We start from the raw sequence: 13,277 nt of genomic DNA on the forward strand, positions 1-13,277 counted from the left end.
TGAAAAAATTAGCCGGCACCACTTGGGAGGCTGAGGTGGGTGGATTGCTTGAGCCCAGGAGTTCAAGGTTGCAGTGACCTTGATTGTGCCACTGCCTGAGTGATAGAGTGAGAACCTGTCTCGGCCGGGCGCGGTGGCTCAAGCCTGTAATCCCAGCACTTTGGGAGGCCGAGATGGGCGGATCACGAGGTCAGGAGATCGAGACCATCCTGGCTAACACGGTGAAACCCCGTCTCTACTAAAAAATACAAAAATCTAGCCGGGCAAGGTGGCGGGCGCCTGTAGTCCCAGCTACTCGGGAGGCTGAGGCAGGAGAATGGCGTAAACCCGGGAGGCGGAGCTTGCAGTGAGCTGAGATCCGGCCACTGCACTCCAGCCCGGGCGACAGAGCAAGACTCCGTCTCCAAAAAAAAAAAAAAAAGAACCTGTCTCAAAAAATAGGTACCAATAAATACAGTATGTATTAAAATGCCCCCAAATAGTTCTAAGCATATAACAGACATTCAATAAACGGTATTTTTAAAAATCTTGAATACTTTCAATTTCCCAGCATTAAGACAACAGAAAAATAACTTAAAATTTCAAAAATATGCTGAGAAAGGATACTAGATATATATTTTCTAAGACCATGTAAAACTAGTATCTTTTCCTTTAACTTTCCAGTTGCTATTTCAGGGTTTCCACTTTTCACATACAAACAATACAACAAACATTTAAAAATAATTTTGAATGCATAAATTCAATGTATGACTTGTCTATTATATAAGCAACACTTTTACTCTCTGAATAATTACAACTACTTCAAAATGTTAAAAAATAACATCAAACTATTTTCACTAAACACTACCTAATTTTGATGAGGTAGGAACACCAAAGGAAAACAGATTTACTCTTCTCAAATAATTCCCCAATATAGAAATGGTATAAATTAGAGGAGATTTATAAAGGAATATACACTCTAAAAATGAGTTTTTCTTTGGTCAATAAGGTCTTTGTTCAGTGATATTTATAATTTCTAATTGTTTATTGACAGAAAATATGTACATATTTAAAAATTAAATCACATTAATTAAAAAAAAATTGAGTTCTTGAGTTGTACTACCCCATTTCAAGTGTTCAGCAGCCGCATGTGCCCACTGTACTAGACAGTGCATAGACTGAACATTTCCTTCATTATAGTCCTATTGGACAATGCTGATCTAGAGAATCTAAACAAAACACTAAACCAAATGCCTACGCAGAAGTATTAACAGGTTTGAGAAATGGTTCTAACATTGGAGGATTCTTCTTGTGATATACGAAACAAACCAAAATGTGTGCTATGGACTACTGCTTCAACAAAGAGGAAAAAAATTGAATAAGACTCTGAGCTCAATTGTAAGTTTCAGAGGACAAGCGTGGTGGGTGGGGAAAAGTGCCTGTTTTATAGCTTCCCAGATGGTATCTGAGGCACAGACAGAAACTGGCCCAGGTTCTTTTTCCTTTCTCATTTTACACACTCCTGAAACAATCTCACCCACACATCTACAAGATGGTAATATGAAAATGCCCATTTCCAACACAGACGGAACTCCTGCCTTCAGCCCCGTAAGTCTAGCTCCCTTTACTCCATATTTCTGTGTGGACTGCTTTAAAAGTGCCTCACAACATAGTCAAACCTCAGCTCGTTGTTCCCTGCCTTGCCTCCTGTGCAAGAAAAAAATTGGCTGGCCTCTGTCCCTGGTTACGGGGAGGTAACCTTGTATTAGTCCATTCCTCACTCTGCTAATAAAGACATAACTGAGACTGCGTAATTTACAAAGGAAAGAGGTTTACTGGAGTCACAGTTCCACGTGGCTGGAGAGGTCTCACAATCATGGAAGAATGTGAATGAGGAGCAAAGTCAAGTCTTACACGGTGGCAGGCAGATCTGGCCAGGCGTGGTGGCTCACCTGTAATTCCAGCCCTTTGGGAGGCCAAAGTGGGCAGATCACGAGGTCAGGAGTTCAAGATTAGCCTGACCAACATAGTGAAACCCATCTCTACTAAAAATACAAAAATTAGCCAGGCGTGGTAGCACGCACCTGTAATCTCAGCTACTCAGGAGGCTGAGGCAGGAGAATCAATTGTTTAAACCCAGGAGGTGGAGGTTGCAGTGATCCGAGATTGTGCCACTGCACTCCAGTCTGGACGACAGAGCAAGATTCTGTCTCAAAAAAAAAAAATTAAAATAAATAAATAAAACCAACAGATCTCGTGAGACTTATTCACTATCACGAGAGCAACACAGGAAAGGCCCACCCCCATAATTCAATTACCTCCCACTGGGTCCCTCCCACGACATGTGGGAATTATAGGAACCACAATTAAAGATGAGATTTGGGTGGGGACACAGCCAAACCATATTAAAACTCTACGCTCTAGGAATAAAGAATTTGGCTGCTGTTTGTCCCCAGTTCCTGGAAGATACGCTCTAAATCCTTGGAACTTTAAGTGATGAGAGTGTCTTTGTTATTCATGGTAGGTTCTTCAGACCTCATCTGAGAGCCTGTGCTAGCAGGTGACAGGGTGAGCTCCTAATTTGTGTTAAGGAGATGACTCAGGATTGGGGTTGGCCATGCCAGAACACTCAACCATGTGGCCTGAGAGTCAGGGCTTTGAGCCATGTGCTAGCAGCCCAACCTCTAAGAAGAAAAGGGCTGGAGATTGTGTCCAGCCTTGTGGGCAATAATTCAATCAATCGTGCCCACATAATGAAACCTCAATAAAAACTAGACACCGGAACTCAGGGGAGCTTCTTTGGTTGGCTCCACGCAGTGTAACACACTGATGTGCCAGGAGGGTAATGGGCCTGACTCCATGGGGAAAAGATAATGAAAGCTTCCAAAGGGACCCTCGAAGACTTGGCTGCATATGTCACTCCCTTTGGCTGGTTCTGATTTGTAATCTTTTGCTATAACAAATCTGTAGTCATAATACAGCACTTTCCTGAATTCTGTGAGTTGTTCCAGTGAACTGTTGAACCTGAGCGGGTGGTGGGAACCTCAGAATTTGTAGCCAGCTGGTCAGAAGTGAGGGTTGTCTGGGGGTGGGGGGGCCCAAACTTGCACTGGTGTGTGAAACGAAGGCATTTTTGTAGAGAGCTGTGCCCTCATCCTGTGAAGTTTGGCCTAATGGTGGGTAGCTATCAGAACTCAGACCCTCCAGCTCTGCTCCTCTCGGTGCTCACTGTCACAGTAAATGGCATGTCCATCCATCCACCCCGCTGCTAAGCAAACCAGGCAGCTTGGACCGACAGCCTCTCAACTGTTCCCTCTCAACGAACTTCTACACAATGAATCAAGACATCCCTCCAAGTCCACTTCCTAAAAAGCTCTGACTTCAGTTCACGTCTCTGCAACTCTTCTGCAGCCTCAAAGCCCTACGTGATCTGTTCTTCTCCTCTCTTGTACCTTCTCCTCATTGCTCATAAAATTCTGGCCACATGCACCTTCTCTCTGATCCTGGATTTGCCAAGTTCATTCCTACCTTATAGACTTTTGGCTTGCTGTTTCCTCTGCCTAGAACGTTCTCGCAGACCTTAGCTTGGCTGGTTCCTTCTATAATATCATGTAGGTTTTGGTTTACATGTCCTCAAAGTGGTCTGCTTCACTTTCCTATTCCAAGCAGCCTTCTAGTGACTATCTCATCATCCCGTGTGACTTTCACCACAGGATTCATTTTCATTTTCTTTCTGATTTTTCCCCTTTTCATCCTAATTAAGTTCTATGTCGTATTCAATGTTTTATTCCCAAGGCCTAGAAAACTGTCTGGCACACAGAAGATATTCACTTACTGAATATGTGAATGCGATAAATATTACTGAATCCGCTGAATTGGATTATCTTAGCAGTTTCCTGACTTTAGTTTTGCTCTCCCCAAATCCATTTTCCACATCATAGCCTGAGGCAACTTTCTGAAACACCAATACGATGACATCGCTGCCTCACTAAAAATATGGCTCACTACTATAATACATTCAGAGAGAGTTCTATCTTTGAGACAGAGAAGACAGACCCTTTATTATCTGGCCTCTGTTTACCATTCCCAGTACATCCCTTCTCCCCTTCTACTCTCTAGCCAGGCTGAACTACTGCCAATGCTTCACATACCAGGCTCTCTTGCCTCTTCAATTTCCTGCACTTGTCCCTCTTCTAGGACACTCATCTTTCCTCCCCAGCTTGCCTGGTTAACTCTTACTCCTCCTTCAGGTCTATTTAACCATCATTTCCTCTAGAAAAGCTTCCCTGATCTTCCAAAATGAGGTTAGGCTCCCCCTCCTATGTGCTCCCACAGTGCTCTCTATCTCACCCCATCCTAGCACTGAGTGTGGATGTCCTGTAATTGTCTGGATACTCACCTGTTTCCTTCTCAAGAGTGTAAGTTCCTTGGGGGCACGGCCTTGTCTTATTCAGTGATACTGCTACCACTAAGCACAGTGCCTGCTGGCATACTGTAGGTGCTTAATATATACTTACTCAATTCATTTACTATACTGGAAAATCTGCTGGCAAATTCAGAAATCTGTGTTATTCCTTCCAAGTTCTCCACAGTGTTTAACTCAATGTTACCCACGGAACAGGAGCTCAGTAAATGCTAGGTGAAACTAGAACTTCCTTAACCCAGTGAAAGTAAAGAGAGAAAAACCAAGGGTGTTCAAATTGCTTGATGATGGGGTATATTTATTTAAGGAAACCAGCAAGGCTAGTTACAAGTTTTACATTAAAGAGCTACACTTAATAGTTTATAATTAAGTTATATGATCTCTTTCAACATGTCTCCTTGCTACACTGTTGTTAGCATTTAATTTGAGCTATCTGCTCACACAGGGATATTTCAGTCTTTTTTCAAAATACTTATGTTAATATATAAGCACTACATGGTTTAATTCGAGGTAATCGCTTTATAAGCACTTTTTTTTTTAGATGAAGTCTTGCTCTGTCACCCAGGCTGGAGTGCAGTGGCACGATCTCAGTTCACTGCAACCTCTGCCTCCTGGGTTCAAGCAATTCTCCTGCCTCAGCCTCCTGAGTAGCTGGAAATACAGGCATGCGCCACCATGCCTGGCTAATTTCTTTTGCATTTTTAGTAGAGACAGTGTTTCACCATGTTGGCCAGGCTGGTCTCAAACTCCTGACCTCAAGTGATCCACCAAGCCCTGCCAGCATTCCATTTTAAAGAGATAGGCAGGGCATAGTGGCTCACACCTGCAATCCCAACACGTTGGGAGGCCAACGCAGGAGGATTGCTTGAGTCCAGGAGTTTGAGAACAGCCTGGGCAACACAGTAGGCCTATCTCTACAAAAAATTAAATAATTAGCTGGGAATAGTGACGTGCACCAGTTACTTGGGAGGCTGAGGTGACAGTAATGCTTCAGCCCAGGAGGCTGGGGCTGCAGCGAGCTGTGATTGCGCCACTGCACTCCAGCCTGGGTGACAAAGAAAGACCCTGTCCGCCCCAGCTCCTCCCAAAAAAAGATAGATAAACGGGTAAAATTCTTCTGACAAGACCTACCTACTGTCACTGAAGGATAAGAATTATTCTTTGGTACTATGATAATTTGTATAAAGATATATATACTGTTCCCATAAAGTAACACAGCAGGTTTAAAAATAAACACACTAGAAGTTATTCTTATGAACTAGATTTCTCATCAAAGCAATCTCCTTTGGAGGCTCATTCCAGTAAGAGAACCAAAGCCCAAAATGTTTTGGAAAACTTTCTTTGGAAAATGTCTTTAGATCCTACATCAGTCACTTCTTTTGAACTTTCTTACAGATATACATCTTTGGCTTTGATGGTGTTTGTTTACCTTTACAAGCAACTAATCATCAGACACCACAGTTTAAGAGCATGACATATTAGATTTAAAAATAAGGTATATTTGGATGTAAATTTCCACATGTAAGTTATATATGAGTTCTGAAAACAATGCCAAGAGGAGTTCTAGAAATGCTGAAAAAGAGAGAGAGAAAGAAAACAAGGAAACGTGTTTAAAGAGTCACAGACCACCCTCCCAACTTTTTTTTTTTTTTTTTGAGACAGAGTTTCACTCTGTTGCCCAGGTTGGAGTGCAGTGGTGTGACCTTGGCTCACCGCAACCTCTTCCTCTCGAGTTCAAGTGATTCTTGTGCCTCAGCCTCCCGAGTAGCTGAGATTACAGGTGCATGTCATCATGCCTGGCTCATTAGTAAAGATGGGGTTTCACCATGTGGCCAGGCTGGTCTTGAACTCCTGACTTCAAGTGATCCACCCACCTCAACCTCCCAAAGTGCTGATATTACAGGCGTGATGCCCGGCTGACCCCCTTGCAAATTGGATTAAAATTACTGCTCCTTTCCCTGGAAATATCATAGGTTCCCCATCGCCCTATGCCCTGCAAAACCACTTGCACAAAGTATTAGATAGGCATGAACATGCTGAGGACCCTCTGTGGAGCTCATGATTTAAAGCAGTGGCTTTCTGATTTCTTTTTCGTTTTTTTGTTTGTTTGTTGGTTGGTTTTTTTCCTGTTGTAGCCAACAAGAAAAAAAAGAGAAGTACCTTATATACTGTGACCCAGTTTGTGCACACATATATATATACACAATTAAAAGTTTCACAAAACAATCCTCAACTCTACTAGATGTGATAGTATTCTCTTCTTTTTGATTTCATTAAGAAAAATGTTACTCATGACCTACTGCACTAATTTCACAATCTATAACTTGAAAAATACTAATTTAGAATAACTGCTAAATAAATGGAATAATTTAATGAAAAAGAAAAAACTCATTTGATTAGAAAAATCCTGGGCTGGGTGCTGTCGCTCATTCTCATATTTTGGAATACCAAGGCAGTAGGATCACTTGAGCCCAGGAGTTTGAGACCAGCATGGGCAACAAAGTGAGACCCTGTCTCTACAAAAAAATAAAAAAATTAGCTTGGCGAGGTGGTACATGCCTGTGGTCCCAGCAACACAGGAAGCAATGGCAGGATACTCGCTTGAGCCCAGGAGGCTCAGGCTGCAGTGAGCCATGTTTGCACCACTGCATTCTAGCCTGGGTGACAAAGCAATAACCTATCTCAAAAAATTAAAAATAAAGATTCTGGTTGGGCGTGGTGGCTCATATCTGTAATCCCAGCATGCTGGGAAGCAGAGGCAGGCAGATCACAAGGTCAGGAGTTCGAGACCAGCCTGGCCAACATGGTGAAACCCCGTCTCTAGTAAAAATACAAAAATTAGCTGGGTGTGGTGACGCACACCTATAGTCCCAGCTACTCGGGAGGCTAAGCCAAAAGAATCACCTGAACCTGGGAGGCAGAGGTTGCAGTGAGCCAAGATTGTGTCACTGCACTCCAGCCTGGGTGACAGAGTGAGACTCCATCTCAAAAAAATAAATAAATATTTTTTAAAAGATTCTGATATGTTATTTTAAAATAATAAACACAAAAATCTTTTCACTCTATAGTTCAACCTTTCTAGAGATTGGATTCTTTATGGCAAAACTGTGTTGCCTTGGTCATTCATCCACATGGCTTACTATTGGAGACCCCACTGAGTGAATCATACAATGGTCAAAGAAACTCCATACCTTAATATTAGAAAACCATAAATCATTTTCATGTAATGTGGCAAGGTAGACAGACGTCAGAAGTCCAATGCAAAGGGCAATGGTTCCACCAATTGTCAATGACAAAATCTTCCATAATCTTCTACTGGTACAACCTTTTGGAAAAATGGAACAGATAAATAACTAAGTTAGCAAAAAAATTAGAATGTAATAGTTCTACTTTGATTACCAAGTAAGCTAAGTCTAGCTGCCTGTCACTGGGAAAGCTTTTCCTGTCTCCAACAGAGGGTCCTTTCTGACTCCACAGACCTGTTTTATTCTATTACAACTTTTGCCCCATATCCAACTGTTCATGTGTCCGTTCTGCCAACTACAGTGTGAGCTTCTTGAAGACAAATATCTTATTCATTTTTAATACTGAGGACCTCTGTCTGGCACACTTTAACCACCATAATTTAACTATGAAGTCTGTTAAACGGATGACTAAATGTGTTACATGCCTAGGACGCAATCAATCTTTTAGATGATCTAGGTACAACCGGTGGTTTATTCTTTAAAAGCTATTTTAAACACTTAATTACCTAAAAAAAAATTTTTTTTTTTTTTTTTTTTTTTTTTTGAGACAGGATCTTGCTCTGTTGCCCAAGATGGAATGCAGTGGAGCAATCAGCAATCTCGGTTCACTACAACCTCTGCCTCCTAGGTTCAAGCAATTCTCCCACCTCAGTCTCCTGAGTAGCTGGGACTACAGGCACACACCACTATGCCTGGCTAATTTTTGTATTTTTAGTAGATACAGGGTTTCACCATGTTGGCCAGGCTGGTCTTGAACTCCTGACTTCAAGTGATCCACCCGCCTTGGGCTCCCGAAGTGCTGGGATTATAGGCAAGAGCCACTGCGCCTGGCCGATTACCTAAAACTTTTTTTAAAACCCACAGGTTTTGCAGGAATGCTCTGGCGGGAAAAAACCCACAGAATAAATAATCCAACATAACTCAAGTTAAAGGATATATAAACTAGGAAAAATATGGATACCACATACAAGAAAGCTTAAATACCCTTAATATAAGATGAATACTTTCAGGACAATTTATTTTATTTCAGGACAATTTATTGTCCTGTCAAGATGAATACTGCAGTAGGAAAAAGATAAAGGACATGAACAGGCAATGTACAATAGAAAAAAGTGGCCAATAATAACAGACTGAAGATGTTCAAATTCATTAATGTTAAAGAACTGCAAATCAAAACTGTGAGTTATACTTCTAAAAATCTTGGCCAATTTGACAGCTTTCAAAATGCGAATACTCTGTTTTGGTAAGGGTATAAAAAATAGACATCTTCAAACACTGCTGCTAGAAGAATAAATTGGTGCCTCTCTGGAATGCAACATGGCAGCAGTGAGTAAAAGCCACAAAAATGAGCATCCCATTTGGCCAGTAATTCCAAATCTAGGCATGTACCCTGCTATGGTTTGACTATTTGGCCCTCCAAATCTCATGATGAAATATGATTCCCAATGTTGGAGATGGGGCCTAATGGGAGGTGGTGTGGTGATGGAACCAGATCCCTCATAAATGGCCTGGTGAGATTCTAGCAGTACTGAGTTCTCGAGTTCTCATTCTGTTAGTCCTAGGGGAGCTGGTTGGTTAAAAAAGAGCCTGACACCCTGTATTCCCCGGAAATTACTTCTACTCTGGTCATGTGATCTCTACACACTGGCTCCCCTAGGCCTTCCACCATGATTGGAAGCTTCCTGAGGTCTCACTAGAGGCCAGTGCTGGTGCCATGCTCCCGTACAGTCTGCAGAACACTGAGGCAAATAAACCTCTTTTCTTTATAAATCACCCAGCCTCAAATATTCCTTTATGGCAACAGAAATGGACTAAGATATGCCCCAAGGAAATAAAGTTTTAAACAAACATATGGCCACAAGGACACTGATCACAGTTCTGTCTGTATTAGCAAATGGTAAGAAAACCTTTCACTTCTACAGTGGCAGCTATAAAAATACTTTACATGGATATTTCAAAAATACGTTAACTGGCTTATGACATGTTCATAACATAATAAGAGAAAAATAGCAAGCTACAAAACAGCATGTGGATCCCAATTTTGCAAAACTGTATATGAATGTCTATGGGTATACATATGCAGAATATGACATTTAGACAGCAAGACAATGTCACTGGTGTTAGTTTCAGGATGGGAGTGTATTTTTCTTTCTTTGCAGTGTTTAAGGTGTTCAGAAAGTACTATTATCCAAAATGCATTGATTACTTGCTAATGGCTGAGCCAGGTGGCATGACCTCCCATTACAAATCACTTTTGTTAAACTGTTTCCCTGAACTGCTTTACTAGCCTGGCTGGTAAGAATTAACATGGCTGTAAATAATGTAAATTCTGTCAGATATCCAAAATGGTTAATGGGTATGAAGATTTTCATGTTAACTTTTAAAATCCTGACCATGCTTTAGTTATAAAACCTACTCAGGAAGACAGAAGTTAATGCTATCTGATGCATCACTTAGCAAGCTTTACCATTATACAAACAACTGACCGAGTTCTGATTATTTTTCCCACCAATAAAAGAAAAAAAAAAAAAAGCAAAAGAAAACTTCAGGTATTTGACTAAATTACAAGGGATTTAAAAAAATGTTGATCCACCGTTCACTATTTTCATGAAATGAGAAACTCACCCAAGGTAAGGCTGCCTGGTGTGAACAGTACACACGACCACAAAAATTAGAGATAGACTAAACTCTGGGGTGTGGATGGGGGACCACTACTCTAGAGAGCCAAAGGATGAGATTGGAAGAACCATAAGTTAATGAACAGACAGCTGACGAATGCTTCGAATCAAAGTTCTTTCATCTTTTGTTAAATCATAACTGTAAAATCAATCTAATCAAATTGCAATTAGAACATCAGGGTACTAGAACAAGTTTTAATTGTCAGGTCCCAACAAATTTTTATCCTATTGGAGAGTGACATTTTAATATGCAGAAATAAAAGCAACCCAAATCGCTGCTTTAGTTTAAATCACCTACCAGATGGCAATTTATTTTCCAACTTCACATTTTCTTCTTGGGCTGGAAAGTCTTCAGAAACTTCTGTGGCTCTTATTTCTCTTCTTTGCCGAATGGACATCATGATGTCAGACCTTCATGCATTGTTCTCCCAATCACTTCTACACAGAAATAAACAGGCCATCAACGTCAGTACCTTCTCCCCAACACACCCCGTGCTCATCCAGGCTGAAATGCCTTTACTAATGCCATTTTCCCTCGATTCGCATGCCCTCCCATCTTTTTTTTTCTTCCCCCTAAGACAGGGTCTCACTGTGACCAAGGCTGGAGTGCGGTGGCATCATCATGGCTCACTGGAGCCTCTACTTCCCCAGGCTCAGGTGATCCTCCCAACTCAGCCTCCCAAGTATCTGGGCTACAGGAATGTGCTACCACACCAGGCTAATTATTTTTTGTAAAGATGGGGTCTTCCTATCTTGCCCAGGCTGGTAGTGAACTCCTGGCCTCATGTGATCCTCCCCGCCCTGGCCTCCCAAAGTTGTAGGATTACATGCATGAGCCATTCTGCCCAGCCTGCCCTCGATCTTGCCATCTAAATCGTTGCTGGCCTTCAAAGCTACACTCAAAACATAAATATTTATTTGACTCAATCATATTTATTCATGAAGCATGTGCTCTACAGCAGGCCCTGCCAGGAGTCAGGAATACAGGTGAGCAACACACACACACGACACTGTTCTTCCAGAACATCTTGGGACATTCCAGTTCCGGCTGATCTTCTCCCTCCCTGAGCCATAGCAGTTACCATGCAATGCGTCACGTAATTACACAGTTGTATATTATTTTCTACTTCCATAGGCGGTAGTAGGTCTTCAGTACCTCCCACAGAAGTGGCCACGTGGGAGATACTCCATAGTAAATGTGTTGACAACCGGATTTTGAAGAACTAAAATATTGTTTTGTCTCAGGTACCTGAATTTTAACACCAGTGTTCTATAAAACAATTCACACTGGCAGCTTCAGGAATATGCCTCAGTGGTGATGACTGCGGGGGTGTGCCAATCAGGGCAGCTGCCATCCCAGGGAGCGTCGGTGGGAGTAACCGCGGGGAGCAGGAGCCTGGTTTGGCAGCAGTAAGTGGGAGGCGGGGGAGTGGTGGCAGTGAGTAAGCGGGTTCCAGTCCTCCAGAACATCTTGCTTCACTCCTCTGAATAATGAACAGCCTCTTACTAATTATTTCTCAAATGTGACTAGTAGCCTGACATGATTGTTTCCACAGTTTATTAATTCCTAAGGGTAACTTGCTCTGCAGAACAAACCAACTAACATTATACAATTCATGTACTCATTCATACCAAAAATAAAAAATAAAAAAGCAGGAAGCCAGATTTAAGTACTGCGCTTTCAAGCACTGGAAATGGAGAACCTGGAACAGAGAGAGTGTTTAACAAAGTCCTACAGCCACAGATGGGCTTATCCCCCACGTGACCTCATCCTAGAGTCCTCTCTAAGTGGGAAAGGGCTTTTTAAAACAATTCATATATTCTGATATAGTAAGGCAGAAAACCAACACATATTTAAGTACCAATTATGTGTCAGGCACTGCAATAGTCCCATGAACTATGAAACAAAAAGTTCCTCCATCAGATCAAAAGGAATGCCATCCTAAGCGACCGAAAAGGGACCAGACTCGATTCTTTATTAATAAGGACGACTAGTGCTGGCCGAGCGAGGCGGCTCATGTAATTCCAGCGCTTTGGGAGGTTGAGGCAGGAGGATCACTTCTGACCAAGAGTTTGAGACCAGCCTGGGCAACAGAGCGAGACCCTATCTATACAATAAATAAAATTAAAATAAAAATAAAAATAAAAAAATAAAATAAAATAATTAGGCGGGTGCGGTGGTGCATGCTTGTGGTCCCAGCTATTCCAGAGGCTGAGGTGAATCGCTTGAGCCCAGGAATTCGATGTTGCAGTGAGCCGTGATCGCGCCACTGCACTCCAGCCTGGGCCAGAAAGCGAGATCCCCGTCTCTAAAAAAAAAAATTAAAAAGCCTAGCGCTCTAGTGAGCATCCCCTGGGTGAGGCAGGCACCGGGTCCGCTTACCTACGCGCCACGCCCCTGCACACCTGGCGTCCCCATCAGGTAGATCTCCCAGGACAGGGGCAGCCGGGAAGTTCGGGCAAGCGGCCCTGGGGGTCGCAGCCCAGGCCCTGCCTGGCCGCACGGCCGTCGCGTAGAAGTCGCTCCGCAAACTTGGTCCCTCCCGAGTCCAGCCCGGCCCGCGTCCCGGCTGACACTTCCGCGCTCCGCCCCTCCCGACGCCCAGACGCCGCGGCCGCGCCCCCCGAATGCGCCACGCGGCGGGGCGGTGCGGCCTGAGGGGCTCTAGGCTGTAGCCGTGTGTTCCGCCGGCGGCCGCCCGCCCTCTCGGGGGACCCTCCCCCGCGCGTCCCCGCGCGCCGCCACAGACCTGCGGTCTCAGCGGTCCTCACGCGCGGCTCCGGGAGGGGAAGGAGGCTGACTGGGCTAGGCGGGAGCGGGGCAGCGCCACGGGCCGCAGCGCGCCGCGGGGACAAGGAGGGCAGAGCCGCCGCTGAGCTTTGTGGAAATGAGGGGCTGGGGGGCGTCGACAGCCCCGGGGAGGGGGCGCGCCGGAGAGGCCGGGCGGCTGC

General features: G+C 43.5%; 1 protein-coding gene across 4 annotated transcripts in view; it reads right to left on the bottom strand.

Moving 5' to 3' along the window:
* The window catches only part of DPY19L3 (dpy-19 like C-mannosyltransferase 3), an 80,414-nt gene extending 67,198 nt beyond the window's left edge, over positions 1–13,216 (bottom strand). For 2 of the 4 annotated variants that reach the window (XM_007996202.3, XM_007996197.3), the window contains exons 1-3: positions 12,709–13,043; positions 10,624–10,763; positions 7,594–7,727 (exon numbers count right to left, since the gene is read on the bottom strand). In XM_007996202.3, coding sequence (XP_007994393.3) covers positions 7,594–7,727; positions 10,624–10,726 — 237 coding nt within the window. In that variant the 5' untranslated portion in view covers positions 10,727–10,763; positions 12,709–13,043. Of the gene's footprint in view, positions 1–7,593; positions 7,728–10,623; positions 10,764–12,708; positions 13,047–13,075 lie in introns of those variants that run through there. The other 2 variants (XM_007996198.3, XM_073016675.1) reach the window with 2 other exon arrangements.
* Between the last annotated feature and the right edge of the window lie 61 nt (positions 13,217–13,277).

Source organism: Chlorocebus sabaeus, chromosome 6 (genome assembly GCF_047675955.1).
Source record: "Chlorocebus sabaeus isolate Y175 chromosome 6, mChlSab1.0.hap1, whole genome shotgun sequence".
In the NCBI taxonomy this organism is placed as follows: Eukaryota; Metazoa; Chordata; class Mammalia; order Primates; family Cercopithecidae; genus Chlorocebus; species Chlorocebus sabaeus.